This window comes from Metarhizium robertsii (assembly GCF_000187425.2).
Source record: "Metarhizium robertsii ARSEF 23 chromosome Unknown MAA_Scf_3, whole genome shotgun sequence".
Lineage (NCBI taxonomy): Eukaryota > Fungi > Ascomycota > Sordariomycetes > Hypocreales > Clavicipitaceae > Metarhizium > Metarhizium robertsii.
Window position 1 is genome coordinate 2,636,720 of NW_011942171.1, and position 19,613 is coordinate 2,656,332.

The 19,613-nt window shown below is 51.0% G+C and overlaps 4 protein-coding genes across 4 annotated transcripts; all 4 read left to right on the top strand.

Annotated features, from left to right (window-relative positions):
* Positions 1 to 7,455: 7,455 nt before the first annotated feature.
* On the top strand, positions 7,456 to 10,226 carry MAA_03614 (zinc finger domain-containing protein; the record flags this gene model as incomplete). The annotated part of the gene is made up of 3 exons (XM_007821612.1): positions 7,456 to 7,579; positions 7,860 to 9,996; positions 10,088 to 10,226. The coding sequence occupies 3 exons, from the start codon at positions 7,456 to 7,458 to the stop codon at positions 10,224 to 10,226; spliced, it is 2,400 nt and encodes a 799-aa protein (XP_007819803.1).
* Positions 10,227 to 12,014: 1,788 nt separating this feature from the next.
* MAA_03613 (glycoside hydrolase family 16 protein) lies at positions 12,015 to 13,059 on the top strand (the record flags this gene model as incomplete). The annotated part of the gene is made up of 2 exons (XM_007821611.2): positions 12,015 to 12,323; positions 12,379 to 13,059. The coding sequence occupies 2 exons, from the start codon at positions 12,015 to 12,017 to the stop codon at positions 13,057 to 13,059; spliced, it is 990 nt and encodes a 329-aa protein (XP_007819802.2).
* A 1,232-nt stretch (positions 13,060 to 14,291) lies between these two features.
* Positions 14,292 to 15,419, top strand: MAA_03612 (uncharacterized protein; the record flags this gene model as incomplete). Its single annotated transcript, XM_007821610.1, has 1 exon — positions 14,292 to 15,419. The coding sequence occupies one exon, from the start codon at positions 14,292 to 14,294 to the stop codon at positions 15,417 to 15,419; it is 1,128 nt and encodes a 375-aa protein (XP_007819801.1).
* Positions 15,420 to 17,422: 2,003 nt separating this feature from the next.
* On the top strand, positions 17,423 to 19,498 carry MAA_03611 (c6 zinc finger domain containing protein; the record flags this gene model as incomplete). Its single annotated transcript, XM_007821609.2, has 2 exons — positions 17,423 to 17,482; positions 17,588 to 19,498. The coding sequence occupies 2 exons, from the start codon at positions 17,423 to 17,425 to the stop codon at positions 19,496 to 19,498; spliced, it is 1,971 nt and encodes a 656-aa protein (XP_007819800.2).
* Between the last annotated feature and the right edge of the window lie 115 nt (positions 19,499 to 19,613).

Genomic DNA, 19,613 nt, shown 5'->3' on the forward strand with positions numbered 1-19,613 from the left:
TAGAAGGACAGGCATGATGGTGCCCTGCGTCCAAACACTTGCGCACTCGGTAGGGCCATTGGTGTGGCACGGTAAACGAGACAACAATCATAGTTACAGGGTAGCTGCATGTGCATATTCGCACATGTAACTCGGGTTCTAGCGCCAACATTAACCCTGGAGAAAAAAAGCTCTCGGTATAGCTCCTTCCTGCCTATCTAGGTAGGTGGTTAGTAACCTGGGTGGTTGATTATTCTCGCAGCTGAGGTGTTCTGATGCGTGACTCCAGTGATGTGCTTATGTACTTGACATAGAAAAAGAAGCGTTTGATATTGGCGGGCGGTGAAACACCCACCCCCAGGGTGAATATTTCGATAACTAGAATTCCAGGCAGCGAACAGGCGAAAACATATAATATACATGCTCATGTATGATCTAGGGGTTAGATATACACTATGATAAAAAAGGGCTATCGAAGTCGTAGGTACATCAGTACATCACCATGATAACTTTGCATTGCGATTTAGCCAGAGCATTCCCGATGTGTGAGGGCTACGGAGTACTCGACGTCAAGAGAGAGGGAGCACAATGGGAACACTCACCCGAACTTTGCTGCCATGCCTCTTCGACCCCTCTCATTGGGAACGACCAGTTGACATTTGTCATCTGCTGTCGCATCGCGAGCTTAGGGCAGTGCCGAGGGGAGACTGAGGGTAACATCTGAACTTGCCCTCAAGCTACTCCGTATATGTGTCTAATGCTCGCTACCTACCGCGTTTCTCGCATACGCTCACCGTAGCGACTTGATTTGGACGCTGACCGATTGACAGGTATTCTGCAGCAAACAGTCGCTTGCAGGGCCGCAGCCAATCCACATCTATGCTGCGCAATATGCATGGCGGATGCGCTATCATGCCAACTTACAATACGTACTCCGTCCATAAAGCAAAGTCTGGCTCATCGAAGGGAAGAGGGCAAAGGACCCATGGCAAGCTGATGCATAACATACGAAGGCCAGGGGGGCGAGGAGGACAACACCAGTAAGCACTGGAATACTACATTGCAATACATATACTATCAGATTATCCAGTCGAGACACAACCTCCTGGTCAGCAGCTCGTGAACAGTATGCAGTACCAATACTCCGTGTTGAAGTACGAACTCAACCAGAGCTCTAGGGTGGGCGAAAAGCGTTAAAAGGAGGTGGGCCATAGCTCCTGCTCTGACAACCGTCCCCATGGTGAGACCACGTGGGTCCCATCCCAGACCGGTGGCCATTTCTGGGGCCGGAAGCGTGCCGCGGACCCGCCCTCTGCAGGACGACAAGGCTGCGCATGGAGCCATGGTGTCCTCAATTGTCGTCGTTGCGAGCTCGTGCAATGATGACTTTGCCGAGCCATCTATCACGCCGGTACAGAAAATGGACAGCCAATTGCTCTCACGATTGTCCGATCACCTCGAAGCGAGCGCAATCACACCACGAAGCACACGAAATCTGGCCGCCGTAATCTATATTGCTGAACTAGTACTCCGTAGAGCTGCCTGACGCCCGGCGCAAGAATGAGGAATCCATGCCTTGATAGCGTACGGAGCACTCGGTATGGAGTAATGCATCGGCCAATGCCCAGTGAAGCAAGGAAGGAAGGGGGAGATGGCGGTCTTTTCCGATAGCGACCGCTATTTGGAAACTTGCGGTAAATAAATAGAGCATGTATTCACCAGACCACCCTGGTCCCTTTCTAGGCCGACGAGTAAGACTTTTTTTTTTGTTGCTGGCCGACACTCCAACGGACCATGGAAGGAACAGGAGGATGGAGAGGTTATAATAATGGCGGAAAGGAGAAGAAGGAAAACTGTCAGTCAGGAGCGTGGTCCCGCAAAGACGACATAGGTGACGAAAAGGGGCCCCGGTTGAAGGGAGAAATAGTTACCTCGTAAGCCGCTTGGACGAAACACAGCCGTCTCTTTGACCTGATGAAATTGGGGACGTCTAATAGGTTCGCTGTGAAAGTTCCTCTTGTCTTCGCGTGAAACAGGCGGACCTGAATGAATTCCTTATTCCTGCTCAAATACGTACATAGTGCATACGTACTTGCCTACCTACTTAAGTAGGTACCTAGGTAGGCAGTCAACTGTGCATACCGTCCTAAACACTATCGAAAAAATGACACGTGCATGATGCACACAACAATGAAAAAGAAAATACCCAACGAATTACAGATGTTATCCATGTCTCTGGCGAGAAGGCAGAGTAGAGTGCTTGCTTTTCAGCACATCACAACCATTTATGAATGAAAGAGGGGTGTTGCGCCCTTCGCAATGGCAAGAAACAAGACAAAACTGGGCGTTGCACCAGACAGTGCCTGCTTTCACCGAACCCGCCAAATCCACGCCATGTTCGGGCCCAAATTATCGGGTAACGATCTAACGATCAAATAATACCGATCTACGGCGTAGTGTTTCTGAGGTTCATCCTTATCGGAATGGAGTGTTCGGCGATCCGAACTGCAGTCCTGCAGCACTACACACTACTAGTAGTACTAGTACGGAGAACTTCCTCGTCAATTGGAAGGGAAGTGATGAATGACCAGGGCGTTGCTCGGCGCAGGCACGTCGCATGGGCATTTAGCGCCTGGGAATCGCGTGTCGTGTCTGGTAGGGAGTGGTCGACACCCTTGTATATAGTACTACTAGTACTGGTACTCCGTATTGTACTGTATAACACCAGACTGTGCCCTCCCAGACGAGGTAACAATGTCAATCGGGGCAGCCGGTATCGTAAGGGCCTATTATTAGGTACCCGTCAGCGACCAAGTGGACTAACCACTTGCCAACAGGTAGGTTGTATTATTGTGGTCGTGTCATGGCAGTCGAGTGGACAGAGGAGCTCGTGCTGTGTGGTCCATTGACTCGCGCGGCACGGATCGGGGGCGGGAGGCGCCATCGTTACGTGGTGACCCGATGAGCCGTCAACCTTGCTTGCTTTTTGGTAGAGTTCGTGTACGGCTGTGCTGAAATTACCCCAGGAGACAATGAGGGGCGCTGAAGTCAAGGCGGTAGGCTGCTCCGTAGTTGAATGCATACATATGTCCAAGCACTACTCCGTACATACAGACTGCACATGTGTCTGGTTAGCTGACGGGCCAGGCTCAACACAGGGCGACGCCGGGAATGCCGGACTGACCGTCAAAACACTCGACATGGAGTTGACTCAAGCCAGTGTTGGTGTGGGCACCCACCGAGAGCAATCTCACTAAAAAAGAACTTTATCGTGGAAGGGGAAAATAGGGATCACGGCACAGGAATCCAGTGAAATTAGGCCCATTCTCTGACTCGAGAGAGATTGCCTGTCCCAAGTAGGGGGTCCTTCGCGTGCGGCCAGCCAGGCCAATCAAGCAGCGAGCAGTGCCGATGGTCGCATAAAAACGGCCCTAGACTTGCAGACACACACCACTGGTACAGTGCGGATGCCTGCGCACCGAACCACTGGACATGTCAATGCATTGATTGATGCTGGCATTTCAATGTTTGGTCTGGTGATGGGGCGGCGGCCGGGTGGGTTGGACGGGGTGGACGGGTTGGGCGGGAGGGCACCCGTCTGGGGGGCACGGGGGGCAATTGAGACCTCTGTGGGCCTCGCACCGCGTCTTGCTGGGATTCTCAGCTCAGGCGTCGACCGGTGGTTTAGCCTGGCACCGGTGCCTTGGAAGCAGGTTGCATGGCCCTGCAAGAAACGCGTGCAAGGTTCAATGACCGGGGAGGTCTCACAATAGCTAACAGGACAAAAAAAAAAAAAAAAAAGGTCTTGCCAATTGGCGCGTGGACTCGGCTGGTTTCCAATTTCCAATTTTCCTCTTTGAAAAAGACCGCGTCGGGGAGTCCTCGTGTTCTGATCCAGTACCATCCTTTTGTCCTTGTCATGAATCGATTGCCTTCAATGTTCAAGGTTGGTCTTAGTACCAGCACCCTGCGCCACTGCCGCAGCCTTCGACTGACTCATCAAGTTAGAATCAAACGACTGCAAAATGGAGTCTGCGAGGTCTGTCTCCTTGAAGTTGCCTTCATTCAGCACCTAGACGAGGTGCCAAGCGCATCTTCACCAGCCCAGTGGAGTACATAGCGTGAATGTTGAAAATGCCAGTTGACGTGCATGTCGAGCTTGGTTGAACATATGTATGTACTTACTTTATGTACTTAGTAGGAATGGATACTACGTAGTTGGTAGTACGGAGTAGTGTCAACGGTTTTCAATGTTCCTTGCCATAAACCCGGTAGTGAGCCATCCACTGCTCCATGTCAATGTTCCCCGGTGCATGGTTTGGTACGAGGCAAACCATTGAAGAGTCTGGTACGTACTGAAGTTGAGAGGGCGGTGTAATCAAAGCTTTGGCTATCCCTTGCCCGTTACCGAAGCGCCCATGGTCCGTCCACTAACTGTCTGTAATACCAGGCCTATGCCAATTGATGTCGGGTGATTTTGGAGATTCTTCAGTCTACCAAAAAAAGAAAAGACCAGTCGTGATAGTGCATACGCGCTCCCCTTTCCCAACTCAACATCACTCATTTGGCATCACCGCCTTCCTGTGATGTTGTCCGTACGAATATACATACAACCTGACCCCTTGCATGCTGAATGGATACCATGCAGGTGACATTGACCGACTCTTCTTCAATTCACCGGCACCTGAAAATAAGACAAGAAGACGACAGATGTCATGGAACGTGTCGAATGAAGCAAATGATCCAACAAGTCATGCGCGTGGATGTGTACGCTACAAATTGAGCTTCCCAGACATTACGTCAGCATGAACCCCGAGAGTGCTACAAAACAGCAATCAACTGGATAAATTGACATGTCGTCTATTAATCTAATTTGGGTATGTTTGTGAAATTTGGACCGTCGAGAGGTGAGTGGCATTCTTGTAATATATTAGTATACTTCACTCTATGGGCAGAGTTTAAATACAGTAAATAGTAGGGGATAAGTGCATCTAGCAAAAAGAGTGAGCCTGCCTAGTAGCAATTCACGTCGAGAGGTGGTGATCCTTGACCAAGTTGAAGAATGATTACATCTATTTATGTACCTGACACATTTGAGGTACTGTGTAGTCAGCATATTTAGTCCGCTATATTTGCGTATCTGCTTAGTCGATACTACATAGAATTCGGAATACAGATTCCCAGCAGGAACTGCATTCGACGCCGGCAAGGTAATAAATAATATATAGTACTCTTTGCGCCCCTGATGACCCTCTTTTGTCTCCCCTCCCCTCATGGAGTATTCCTATTCTATTTATTTTCCAAAATCAGGGACGCAGCAGGGTGACTAACCAGTGCCACCACCCTAATAAGCTTGCACGATGGCGTTGGTGCAGCCGAGGATGACAGAATGGCGGAAGGCAGCCACACCCAGATTTCGCCACTAGCAAAGAGCCTGAGGCTCATCGGCTACACCTCTCTGCCCAATGTCGCGCTGATGTACGCCAGTGGTTATTGCACATATGCGGACTGGATACCCAAGGCTGGAAAGAGTCAACTGACGCCGAGTACCAACATATTACAGACATGCTTCACGTGCGGAACACTGTGCCGAGTCCGTAGCCATCAGCCTATACTAATGAGCCGTTTCTTGATATAAACATCCTGCAAGAGCACGCTTAGGTAGGCATGTTTATACGGAGTACTCTTCATATGAAAATCTTTGTACGGACACAAGTTACAGTAATGGCTGTCCAGTACTAAGATTGGAGCTCAGTCGTAAGCGGAACGCCCACTACCGTTGCCCCGTGCGCCGAGGAAAATGTACTAAGCATTGATCGATCGGTGCCGCTTTAATGGCGATGGAGGAGGTGTGTGAGCTTGCTTGGGGGCTCAAGTGCCATCTGCTCTCTCTCCTGACAAAATTTTCTTGAGACGGGGTTACGGACTATTACTCCTTCCATTGTTGTATGTTCCTCGGGTGTCCTTGACAACGCCTGAACGTGACACTGGTCGACGGGTGCTGCCAAGGCAAAACGGCAGCCAACTGGTGTGATCAAGTGGGCGGAGTGGCTACTTGGGTCTGGCATACAAATGTTAAATAAAGATAAGTATTGTGTATGTACTCCGTACGTACCTGAGCATTCCGCGAGGGCGGCCAGGGGAGCTTGACAGGAAGTATGTACCTAGATGTACCTCGTACGAGTACTGGTAAAAACTTTCGCACCAGCTTGGTAAACTTCAATGTGCCTGCAAGTGCGCGAGGAAAATAGTAACAGCGGGCTCAGCGGGCTTAGTTGGCAACGGTCTGGTACCTGGGAGAGGGGCCAACTAGCCCCGCTACGACTGGCCGCCAGGCCCCTCAACTTTCCGCTAAAAAGCCCCGCTCGTCACTCGCAATGGGCAACGATGCTCCGTAGAGCCCGCTCCCTACTTGTAAGCAAACGCATGGAAGGATGACAGGAGCAACGCCCAGTTAGCCAAGTCTAGCACCATCGACTTCAACCAGCACAGCAAGCCAGGCAGCTTTAGAACACCAGCCGGGCTGCTTCAACGCCAGCGCCGGGTTCCAAACCCCACCCCTGGTCTCTTGCGCCCACACCCTTCTCTCCCATGACACTCCGTCTGGTCCATGGCCCACCTCACGCGTCGCGGCATTGTCCACCTGTCTGTCTATTGCTGCGCTGGCACGAGCCACGCACAACGAACCACGCTGTCCTTGACACGGCCACATACCGCGATCCAGCATGCCCTGGGTCATTCGGCTTCTCGAGCAGGTAAGAGTCCAGGTGTCACGGTCTGCCCATGCCAGGCCGTTGCTGAAAAGTAATACTCCGTAGCACTAAGTAGCTTCAAGCTCCCGAGTGCTCCTCAGCCACCCAACCCCTCCATCCCCTCCTTTCCTCCCTCTCCTCCCACTTTTCGTTCACTCTGTCCATTACGCGCGCCCCCCCTTTCCTCTTAATCCAACCCCCCTTGCCGCTGCTGTCCTGTGGTCCCCCAGGCTCTCTCCCCTCCCCCCTCTCTGTTCTTGTCGACTACTACTAGATCTCTGGCCTCTCCTCTCGCCTCTCCCCTCTCCGTTCCATCCCATCCATCCCACCCATCTCGCCATCTCGTCGCTTGGAATCACCATCGTCAGCATCCTGTTTGTTAGGAGCTGACCCTTCGAGGCCATATAGAGCCTCCTTTTCTTCTTAATTCTAGAACCCCTCACAGCCTTTCCATGACCAGAATACCATCATCACCAATGACCAACTTCACGATCGAATCCGCCGCTGTCACACTTTAAATCCCACGGGAGCGCGTGCGAGCGAGGAGCCAGGAGTCGAGAGCGAAAGCGAGAGTCTTGATCAGACGATATTCAACCATCGTGCTGCCAGCATCTACCTTTCAAGTTTTGGCCCGAATCGTGACTAGAGAGACCATCAACTGTCGCCGTTTCTGCCACCATTACTTCGTACTGTCAGACACAGATCACACGATTTGGTCATCAAGATGCCCGGTGCCAGCGTCGCAGTCCTCCCGCCACAAGCGGCCTCGACACCTTCCTCGCGGAAGGCATCTCTCGCGCCAGAACGCAAATACAAGTGCCAGTTCTGTAACAGAGCCTTCAGTAGAAGTGAGCACCGGAGTAGACACGAACGTTCACGTAGGTACCCAAGCCAATTCAGCCGTTGCCGCGATATCCCCCCCCCTTCGTTATATTCCGGAGGATTTAGTTGTATTTTCTTGGTTCTCCTCGGTCTCAATTTTTAAACGTGCTTCTGTGGTTCCGCCAAGCACGCTATTTGTACATGTTTTTTTCTCCCGTCTTCTTTCTTTCCGTTTGCTTGCCTCGTCATCTCTCCCTTGTCTTATTATGGATAGTCAAATATTCAAACTCAGCTGACATCGTGCAGATACCAAAGAGAGACCTTTCAAATGCATGAAATGTAGAAGTACGTTTGTCAGACGCGATCTACTTCTCAGGCATGATCGAACTGTGCACGCAAAGGATGGAGGTGTCCCTCTACACAGCGATGGCAAACGCCGTGCAGGCGGCCCCAAGACGCGCGCAATTGGCGGTCCATCCAAGACCCAGTTGGCTCTGGACACGTCAACCTTGGAGCAGATGGAAGTGGGCAATGATAGCCTTTTTGACGTAGAAGCTGCTGCCATGCTTGTAGCCGATTTGCATCACAAGGCAACTGCTGCTATGCGTGGTGACGATAGCACCTACGAAGACAATGCTTCCTTGGCATACTCACCTCATGGATCAACTATCATGGAATCTACCGTCACATATCCCTCAGGTGCTATTGCATTGCCTCAGATGCAGTGGGATGGCTTCATCCCCCCGACTGTCAACGAACCCAAGACTCATTCGATATCGTCTAGCGCGTCTGGGTCCTTCGAATCGCAACAATCCTTCACCTCGAACGCTACCATTCAACCTCGCGCAAACCAGCTTCCTCCTATGGCTGGACAACATGGTGGCGGCCTTGTGCCCTCCCTGCAGTCCATTATTCAGGCTCTCCCTGATGCTATTGCCGGAACGCCTACTCCGCAAAGTCCTTCCCTCGTTGACCCTGCTCATGCTGGCTTTCACCCTCCACAGGTGACAGGGGACGAACAACGAAACGTCATTTTGGATAACATTCGCAGTTATGATCGTGAGCACGCGATTCCTGAAGGGTTTCGCCTGCCTGGATTGGGGTCCTTGAACCGCTATCTGTCAACTTACTTTGGTTTATTCCATCACCATCTGCCTTTCCTCCATCCAGCATCTTTCAATCCTCCGCAGGTGTCACCCCCGTTGCTTCTGGCTGTCCTCAGCATCGGCGCACTTTACGCTTTCGACCAGGACCAGGCGTACATGCTCCACATTGGCTCCAAAGTGCTCGTCAACCAATTTCTCCAAAACAAGGAGAATTTCAGTTCGCGGAAATGCCCTCTCTGGACCATGCAGAGCTCGCTTCTCAACATGATCTTTGCTAGCTGGAGTGGGGACCCCAAAGGCTTGGAGTGGGCTTGCTCAATCAAGAGTTTGCTGGCCAACATGGTTGCCGGCAATAGATACGAGCTGAAACTTCGCCAGGAAGCACGGGACTCCGCCAAGCCAAGCCGGGCGGAATGGATTGAGGATGAGGGTTGCCGTCGCACTTACTATGCCGTCTACATTTTTTTCGGCTTGCTAACCTTGACATATAACCATACCCCGGCAATCAGCTTTAATGAATTCGAGGATCTTCAACTGCCCTCTACGGAAGCTATGTGGAATATGCAAGGCACTGAGGACGGTGCGTGGTCAGAGCTCGTTAACAACGCCACTGCAGTTACATTTATGGAGGCCCATGACAACCTCTTTCAAGGCGAAACTCTCCGATACAGCGCCTTTGCAACTCGGGTGATGATCAATGCTTTGTTCCTAGAAGTTTGGTATCACAAGCGCAGCCCCGAGGCTCTGCAGGATGTTGTAACGGAATACAAACTCCGCCTCGCCCTCGAAACTTGGGAGAAATCCTTGGATATGTGCGAACCAGAGACGGTTGCTGTCCCGCTGAGTGCACCACACAAAGGCCATCCCCTAATCTTCAATGCCAAGGCAATGTACCGCAATGCTCGTGCGCGATTGGAGGTCGACTTGAAGAGTGTACAAGAGGCTCTCCGTTATCATGATCCATATGAAGTGGCTGCTGCCATGTCTCACGCCCGCGATCGCGTAAAGCGATCGAGTGAGATGATCAAGGTGATTGAAGAGTGTTACGTCTGCATTGAAACTGCTGTGGTCCAAGGAGTTCGCTGGGTTGCTCGCACTTCGCCGACAAATTGGAGTGTCGAACATCCACTGTGCGGCATGGATCTGATGATCATCCTATCCTTGTGGCTCTATCGCCTGGAACATGACGAAGAGCCAGCAACTCAGGAGGAACTCGCCATGTATAACAAAGTTCGACAACTCTTTGCTAAAGATCTCGACGAAAGCTACATGTCGCAAATGAGCTCAATTGTGACCCGCCTGTGGGGTTCCATGCTCGACGAAGTAGTTGTTTGGGGGTAAGTTTCAATTTTCTGACTCTGGAGCTCACCCACTGCAGAAGATAATGACGATTGTAAAAAGAATGGACTGCTGACATATTTGCGATAGTATAACTCGTCTAATGGGCGAATCCTTCAAACTGCACTCCCAGGCACTGGTCGGCTATGTCGACGATCTCGAAGCTTCCTCAAATGTTTCTACCCCGTCGATGACCTCGCAGGGGGCAGACGAGGACAGCGTGTATTAATAATTCTGAAACGATTGAAACGAATTTTTCCTTGCGTCATTGGAGTCGCCTCTCGGTCTCCCTTTCCTTGGCGAATACCTTGGTTGCGCCATGTCGTCGTCTTGTTCGCCTTGTCAAGTTGAGTTGAGTTGGCTTCTCGACTCTTGATTTCCTTGAATGCTTGGGTGTCGTCCGGCGCGACGGTTTCGGAAAGGAGTATAGCATGTTCTGAGTATTTATTGAATCTGGCATTTCCTTTGTCACAATTTCCTTGCGGGTCGATTCGATATCTCTTACGGCGCTTGAGACAGAGCAAGTGGCCGTCAAGCTGCTTTGGCCACTTCAGTTGTGTGCCGTTACTTTTTCTTAATGGAAGGGGGTATTTGGGCAATAATCTGCTTCAGGTGGTGAAGTAGGGAATGAGATACGGACGGATACATTAGGGTGCGCTATTTCTGGGCCTCGGCGGATGAAATAGGATTTTTACAGCGGCAACACTAGTCGAAGACTGCAGATGGCGAGTCGATTGGCTGGTCCATGACGGCGATGCTGTCTTTCGCTTCTATCGTCAGTTCGATTAGCCTCGACACCTACTGGCTTTAATTCTCTACTCTGCTTTATTTTGCCCTTGTATTTTTTTTGGCGATTCTCGTTACATTCTTAGCAGCTTGCATTCTCCGTTTGTTCTTTGTGTCTTCTATCCTTCTCTATCAATTTTTTTTTTTGGTTTTGCTTAATTCTTTTGCTTCTCAGATACCTTGTTCGATATACAGATTGTTGCATTTCCCTTTGAGGGGTATTTGGTTGTTTCCTTGGGTCTTTATATCTTTCATGTTTATGCTCATTTTATTTGCCACTGCTCTTTTGCTCGCTGGCCACGCAACCACAGAACAGGCATCACGTTGAACGACAGGGGCAATCGGTCTACGGGGCCGGATCGCCGCTACAATGTGTGTGAACCGAATAGTTTTGAGAGGAGGCAGGCCCGCTCGCTAGTGTATAGATACTTCGTATTACAATCAATCAATAATCGCTTCTCTGTCATCTACTTGAATCCTCCCATATGCATCAATTTTGGAAACGCAAAGGTAGAGGATATTCTGGGTGTAACACTAGAACGTGGAGTATAGGAGCGCCTGCACTGAGTGTTGCTGCATCTCGGGCTCTACCTGGTGTCTTGGAGTCTTAAAGCCACCAGTTGACGTCTCCTGCCGCCTGGCGAAGTCTCTGAGGCCTGCAGGATACCCGAATACAGACATCAGAATAGCTGGGAGGGGGTTGTGCCTGCCGGAGAGCTAAGGTAGCAGACATGGAAGGTTCACTCTGGAGGTAGGAAGACCTTCCATGGTGCGTCATCTTTGCGTCGATGATGTGTGATTCCGAATTCACAAGCAGCAATCGATTGCCATTTGATCCCTAATTTCTCTTTGACGCCAACATCTTCTGACACCCTCGCTGAGCTTTCGACCCGCCGAGTCCGCATAAGTACAGCAAATCCTGTGTACTCATTGCAATCATATATTCCTGTCAATTACGAGACGGAATATGATACGAGGACCTGTGTGTAGGCACTGACAGAAAAATTCATGAACTGAGTAGGCCAGCATTTCTAAAAGGATATCAGAAAAAACTGGAATCATCTCAAAAATAACTTCCATGTCCGTCATGCATTGGGCTTTGGCATTTAGTCTACTGATCGTGCCCCGTATCGCGTTCGCGATATGTACCTGCGGCTATTTGATGACTGACCGGCAGCCTGAAAACAATTCCATATTATTTACGGACAAGCTAGAAACGGACTTTGGATCAATGAAAGACCTATCGCAAGCTTCTGAGTGGACCAAACAACAGTTTAATGTCTCTGCTATAGCTGGCAGAGGGACATATGGCAAGACATTTCTTCCAGAAAATGTGTTTCTTCTTCCGGAACCGCAAGACGTACAAGGCGATGTAAACGAGCCAAGGGGCATAGCTCTTCGGGTCGGCAGTCAAATCACATCCTTGAATGCCATATCCGCTGCTGAGGTGGACACCAGCCGAAGGGACATGTTCTGGGGGTCCTACCGAGCAACAATGAAGCTTTCGCGTGTTAGTGGTACGTGTGCAGCGTTTTTCTGGGTACGTATGCGCTCGAAGTATCCGAAGAGCAAAGACCGGGGCTAAGGTATTGTAGTATTTCAATGACTCACAAGAGATCGATATGGAGTTTCTCTCGCGACAGTTTGACGAAGTGAAGAAGGTCTTCCCCGTGAATCTCGTCATCCACTCCAGCCTATCGGCAAAAGATGGTTACGACGCGAGCAAGACGGGCACGTTTAAGACGACCAATCTAAAGTTTGATCCGACCAAAGGCTTCCATGAATATCGCTTCGACTACTTGCCGGGTCACGTCTATTTCTACGCCGACGGGGAAAGATTAGGCGAAATGAAGGGTGAGAACGTCCCGTCAAGTGGTGGACACGTCATATTACAACATTGGAGCAACGGCAATCAGTTGTGGTCAGGCGGGCCACCATCATCGGACGCTGCGATTGTCGTCAAGTCGGTGAAGGCCTATTTCAACTCTTCAGACGCCAAGAAACGTGGGGACTGGCACAATACGTGCAGAGGTCATGGTGAGAAGGGAACAGTATGTGCTATATCTGACACGACACCAGCAGCCTCTGGCCAAGTAGATCATTCCCCTCATAACGATGCGAAGGCTGGCAACCATGAGACGGGTGAAGAGAGTGGTGGTCACGGATCCCATCTGGCCAAGTCGCTGACGACAGCGCTGGCCCCGATGATGGCTGTATACACATTAATGATGATGGGACCAGAGCTGGAATTTGGGCTGAAGGTGTGGTGGGAATGATCAAAGAGCCAAGCATTGTAGATATGAAGAGAGGATTGGCGTGCTCTGTTTTGGACGCTCAGCATGAAACTTGAGCCGTAATGCCGGTTTGGTTCTCCGTACCAACTTGACACCATGTGTTCTTTTGCACATGAGATGGTGATATTGTAGAGTGACGCCGCTGACCAAAATCAGTAGACTTCCAACTGTATGGGTGGGTGGCGGGCCAAGGTGCGATAATCAAATGATGGCTGAAGTCATCTGACGCGAAGGAGGTGCGGCGGAGATGGCGACGAAGCGATGCAGATTGTAACTAGATGCGAGGTAACTACCGATCGGCAAGCAGGGAGCATGTCACGCTCCAGCCTTGCTCTGATTTGCGCTCAAAAGGACAAGCTTTGGCTAGTATCGCTCGGCATAGCACTAACAACAAGATGCCCCAAAGCCATTGAGCAACCCGTTGACATGATGGAATGGAGCGAAATACTGGTGATGGCCGGCGGCGGGCGACGGCTGGTGGCTGACGAGCCTCGTGAAGAAGAAACGTGGAGCGGCAGTCCCGTGGCCTTGACGACGCCATACGGCCATAGAGCCAATTGCCAACGTTGATGTCATTTTGTGCGCTCTTTACGTCTGCCACCATTCCTGACAGGCGAGCTAGCCACTGGGCCTGACCATCTCTACCTCTAGCACTTGAGGCTACATGTGGATTGAGCTCGGTGACAGTCTGCGTACTACTTACAAGCATCAAGAAAGTACACGCTAATGCACTGCAGTGTATTGTAGTGCGGAGCGCGATAGCCAGGTACCTCGTGCTTTCAGGTCTGGTTTGCAACGGCACGGCGCGACGAACCCTGGGGCCCTCGGGGCTTTAAACTGGGGCACAAGGTCATAATGGCATAGTCAGGAACTCATCTCTCCACACCAGTTGATCTCTGCTAAGAAGTAGGCAAGGGGAGGAAGGCTGGAGGACAGGAAGCCGTCATGACGTCTGGTATAAAATGAAGGCCTGCGCGCCCAAGGACCACGGCGATATAATCTATCCATCACATCTTGCCAACGTGCCTCTTTGGAGAGACACTTTCATGAGAATCACGATTTGAAGCCTACACCCCACATCGCCCCCAGCCCGTTTCCTAAGACGCGAACGTATGTGTTTATACCTTCTTACCCCCTTTACTCACGCACGTCCTAACGTTGAGTAATAGAGACATTAGTACCAGAAGTCGAACAGAAAGAGAAGGACAATCATCATGGCATCAACACTCAATGTCATTCTTCGCAACGACACTGGCTCTGCGCAGCTTTATGCCCACATCACCGGCCAGGATGATAAAGGGGTCATGCTGCTCGGGTCAGATGGCAAAACCCCATACCGTCCTGCAAACCCCAGCAACACTCTCCAGCCGCTCGGTGCCGACTGCGCAATTCCAATCGGCGCCTCCGGTACCGCAAGAACCATTTCCGTCCCTCGCATCTCTGGAGCACGCATCTGGTTTTGCAAGGAGAAGCCTTTGACTTTCTTCATCAACCCCGGGCCCGCGCTGGTTGAACCGTCGGCGACAAATCCGGCAGACCCCAATTACGACCTGGATTGGGGCTTTTGCGAGTTCACTTGGAATCAGCAAGAGCTGTATGCCAACATCTCCTTTGTCGACTTTGTCAGCCTCCCTATTTCCCTACAGCTGAAGACGGGAGACGACAAAGTCAAGACTGTGCCCGGGATGCCCTCGGATGGCCTGGACAAGGTTTGCTCCGAGCTCGAAGCCCAGGCTAAGAGTGACGGCAAGGGCTGGGACAAGCTCGTCATACGCTCGTCCTCGGGGGCCAACCTGCGAGCCTTGAGCCCGAATTCGGGCGGCGTCTTGATCAATGGCTTGTTTGACGGGTACTACCAGTCGTACGTCGATTCCGTCTGGGAAAAGTACACGTCCGAGGACTTGACTGCCAACACTCAGTTCAAATGGGGGGATGCCGTTGGCCGTGTCAAGGACGGCAAACTGACCTTTGGCTCGGTTGGCTCCTTTGCCAAACCGTCCGCGTCTGATATTTTCACTTGCAGCACGGGGCCGTTTGCCGGCGGCAAAGACGTAACCGACGAGATGCTCAACATTGGAGCGCGGATTGCCGCTGCGTTTAACCGCTCCACGCTGCTGGTGAACGCGAATCAGCCCGAAGGCGAAAAGGTAGATTCGTATTACAAGAACGCGGTTACCAATCACTACTCGCGCATCTGCCACCAGGTCAGCGTCCAGAGTCGAGGCTACGCGTTCCCCTATGATGATGTCGGGTCGTCATCTGGCGAGGACCAATCTGGGTTCGTAAACGATCCAAACCCCCAGGAACTGACAGTTTCCGTCGGCAAGCCACTCGAAGGCTAGGGGCCAATCTTGACTTGTTTTTCCTCTTTCTGGTTATATGAACGGTGCTGGATTTAATGTGTAAGTTTATTTTGGCACGGTCAGCTATCGCGTTGCCTCAATTGCAAGCCTTTGGTGGCACGTGTCCATGCACGGGGTATTGATGATTTTGAGATGGAGAGCTGTCTGTATACTGCGGCTTTCACAGCTGAAATTGCGTGTATAGTACGAGATGTGGATTGTTTGCGGTTAGTCATTTTGTGTATATATGTTTTGTATGTATATATGGAATTTTTATTTCTTTTACCATTTCTTGCCCGGCCACCTGGAGCTTTTGGGCATTTTGACCATGATAGTATTGGAGAGGCACCACAAATGCAGTTCAGGACAAACAGTCCCAGACCATGACTGTATGGATTAGTTTGTAAATACATACGTAGTACCTAGCAACCAAGGTAGATGGATGGTTAACACACCTACCTAGGTACCTAGGCAAGTAAGCAATACTCGTTGGCCAAGTTATTTTTAAAATTTGGTTTCCAAGCGCACGACTGCCTGTTGATGGAACGAGCAAAACTGGCGGAGGGGTGGAGAAAGATTGATGGCTCAAAAAGGGTCAATGCAGTACGGATGCAAGTTGGTTGAAGAGTTCAAGGCCTGAACCCATGTGCGGTCAATCCCTCTGAAGGCGCTCGGGAAGGCCGCTCCAACCACAAGCCAATACCAACCAGTGACACAAATCACAGGACGGATGGATGACGGATGGAGTCGACCTGACGTGAAATTTGGGGGCGGTTTTCGGGGCTGTTGTCGTGGGTGTGTGACCTGCATGTGCAAAATGACGATGTGCATCGTGGTGCTCCCGTATCTATGCAGGAAGACATATTCGTAAGTAGCCGGCGGGTGCTGGATCTTGCATGTCATACACGTATAACATCTGCCTACAAAATACGTTACTCCAGTATTTACTACTCGGGCGGTTAACTTGCATCTGTCCAAATACGGAAGAGTAGGCATGGCATGGCTTGGGGGTGCGGTGACGAGAGATAAAGTTGGGGGGATGCATCTGACAAGTCCAATGTAACCCCCGGTATGCAAGGCCTTGTGGGTTAGAGAGACCACTTGAGGTTTCCAATAAAAAAAAATACGTACACTGATGAGCCCCTTGGCTAAAAATACACATGTACCATTTCTTTTGCAAGGTCCAGGTTCCGGTTTTGGCCGTGAGCAACGAGCAATCCAACCAACGAAACTCGACTGGTTGTCACAGCACATAATGCCACGATTGCCACTGGGAACAACAACCCAATAGCCCAGACAGCCCGTTAGGTCCTGTTACTTTGTAGTATTTCCAAAGTTTCCTATCATTGATGCGTCAAGTGGTCTCAAGTGCTTTGCAAGGCCAGCAACGCTCAAGAGCTTCTCCCACGACGCCACACTAAAATCCCGCAGCCGGATTCCCGCGCCCACCAGTGACAGCACCGCAGCAACCTATCAATTGATAGCACCAGAGTGACCAGACCAAACAGCAGCTGCGCTTCGCTTCGTTGGCTCCTTCCCAGCGCCCAGTGCCCCGGTTTCCTAAAGTCAAGTCCCCTCCTCCTTCTCCATCTTTACATTCATCCCCATTGACGGTTTACCACCTTGCCAACCGCTCCATGTCAGCATAAGTTCTCACTCCCATATAACATGGCTACGCCCTATCCGTTGTAGAAGCGACCAATATTCGCCATAATAAATCGGCGTGCAATGTTCGGTGGCCCGTTCCAGCTGACAATGACAACATTCTCTTGAACAATCATCATCTCAACGCTTTCATAGAAGCTTGTCGTCAAATGTCAGTCTGAATGTGCCTGAAGCCTCTGCGCCCCCAACTCGGCCCAACCTCAGCTCCTTCTCAGCCCTATCCGTACAGACGTCAGCCTCAATTCTCTCTCTCCTTTCTCGCCCCAGTGCTCAACCGAAATCCATTGTTGGGTAGTTTTTGACCCAAAAGGAAACATTTCTCCCTCAACCCTACCACCATGGTGTATTGTGGAAAGCCCTCCAAGGGCTGTTCCAACTGTCGAGAGCGCAAGATACGGGTGAGTTCTCAATGCGCAATGCTCGTAACCTCCCCTCCTCTCACCTCAAAGGTTCCATCTCACTATATCCTGAAACCTTTTTCTTATCCTCCTCCCGCATTGTAGTGCGATCAGAGAACCCCTACCTGCGGCCAGTGCGAAAAGCGCCAACAGAAATGTCCTGGATATCGCAACATGGTTGATCTCATGTTTCGAGACGAGAGCCACCATGTAATCAAGCGAGCCACCACAACCCGAAGGCGACCCAGGAACGCCAGACTTGCCAGCGCTATCATTCCAGACACGCCGCCATCCCCGACTCGGTCTTCACTATCTTCATCGCCGTCTTTAGCTATCCGACAGCCCCAACCATTTTTGGGCGAGACATCTCCGTCAAGTGAGGAGGACTACGCTACTGACTGTGCCCGGGGAGAAACTCGTGGGAGCATTTCTGGCAGCAGTCTTGTTGGCCGTCATCAAAATCGAGACTACAGCAGTCGAACCTCCACCACCCTCACCACCACTGCCGTCACCAATACTACCAGAATCCCTTATGGCCTGACGGATTCTCTGCAGGAACGTGGCATAGCCTTTTTCTTCGCCCGCTATGTTGCCACCGACCACGGCTGCTACCAAAATTATGACTTCATCTACGATGTATGGAAACCGCCGCCTACCTATGATACGGACTCGACCGACTGCATCACTGCTAGCATGACGGCTGTCGGCCTCACCAGCTTATCGAAACTTACTCGATGCCCCGAGACGTTTAGACGTGCCCGCCAGAGCTATACTATTGCTCTCGGCCTTGCCAACTCAGCTCTTAGCAATCCAACCGAGGCGGTCAAGGACAGCACTATGCTGGCCGTGCTTATTTTGGGAACTTATGAATTTGTCTCCGGCCGCACCCCGCAAACCATTAGGGCCTGGCAAGATCATGTCAACGGTGCCGCAACCTTGGCGAGTATGAGAGGAGCTGCCCAATTTCGCACCAAGGCTGGAGCCAGAATGTTCATCATGCTCTGTCACACTGTCCTGATCAGTTGTATTCGTAGCGGCTTACCCATGCCGCAGTCCATGGTCGATCTCCGTAACGAGTTGTGGCACTTGACTGACACCAGTGGTCCCATATGGCGAGTTGTTGACACATTGTACAATGCACTGCAAGTTCGGCATGATATCAAGTCCGGCAAGGTTTCGGGGGTTGACGCCGTTATCAAGAAGCTGTGCGATGTAGAAGACCAATTCTCGGCCTTGATCGCGAGCCTTCCGCCCGGGTGGTATTATCGTCAAGCGAAGCTATCCAAGCCACATCCAGCCGTTTTGGGAGACACCTGCCACATCTATCGCGGTCTTACTCAAGCAACTACCTGGAATGGTATTCGTACCATGAGGATGTTGGTCCAGGAGACTATTGTCGAGGTTCTTTGCGGCAGTACCGAAGACCCGACAATGCTGCCAAGCCATCACCAGCTTCAGCTTGTCAAAGCCATGAAACTCATACAAATGCTGGGTGAAGCATTTGTTTCTAGCGTGCCACAGCACTTTGGGATCGTCAGTGGCAAGGATATCGTTCGCGACAGACAAGGTCGCCACACTGTCGCGCCTATACCTACCCAGCAGCTTCCGCACCGGATCCTATCGCCATCGGATCAAAAAGCATTACCCCAGGCCTCTAGCAGCACTGCAGACACCCCTTCCTCCCTCTCTTCTGCCGTACCGCGAAAGCCTACCTTGTTTGATCCTACACAGTCAAGCGGACATGAGAAAGGAGCAGAACGGTTCCTGACTTTGGCTACAGCTAGCCATACCATCATATGGCCACTTTACACGCTCGGCATGTCGTCCTCGACGACACCTGAAACGCTTGCATATGTCCTGGATCGCTTAGAGGCCATATATCAAGAAACAGGATTTGAACAGGCCCGTGTTGTGTCGAGTATTGTCAAGGAGCAGGTTCACACATTGCTGTGGGATCAGATCCCAACCTCGAAACTACCTTCTCTACCGGACACTGCATTGCCAATGATAGTGTGAAACGCTGTAGTAGTACGATTGAAATGATGATGGATAAATGTTTTCGATGTAAAATATCTTCAATGTATGCTATGTTTATAAATCTACCATCTATGGGTATTCGAATCCATCAATT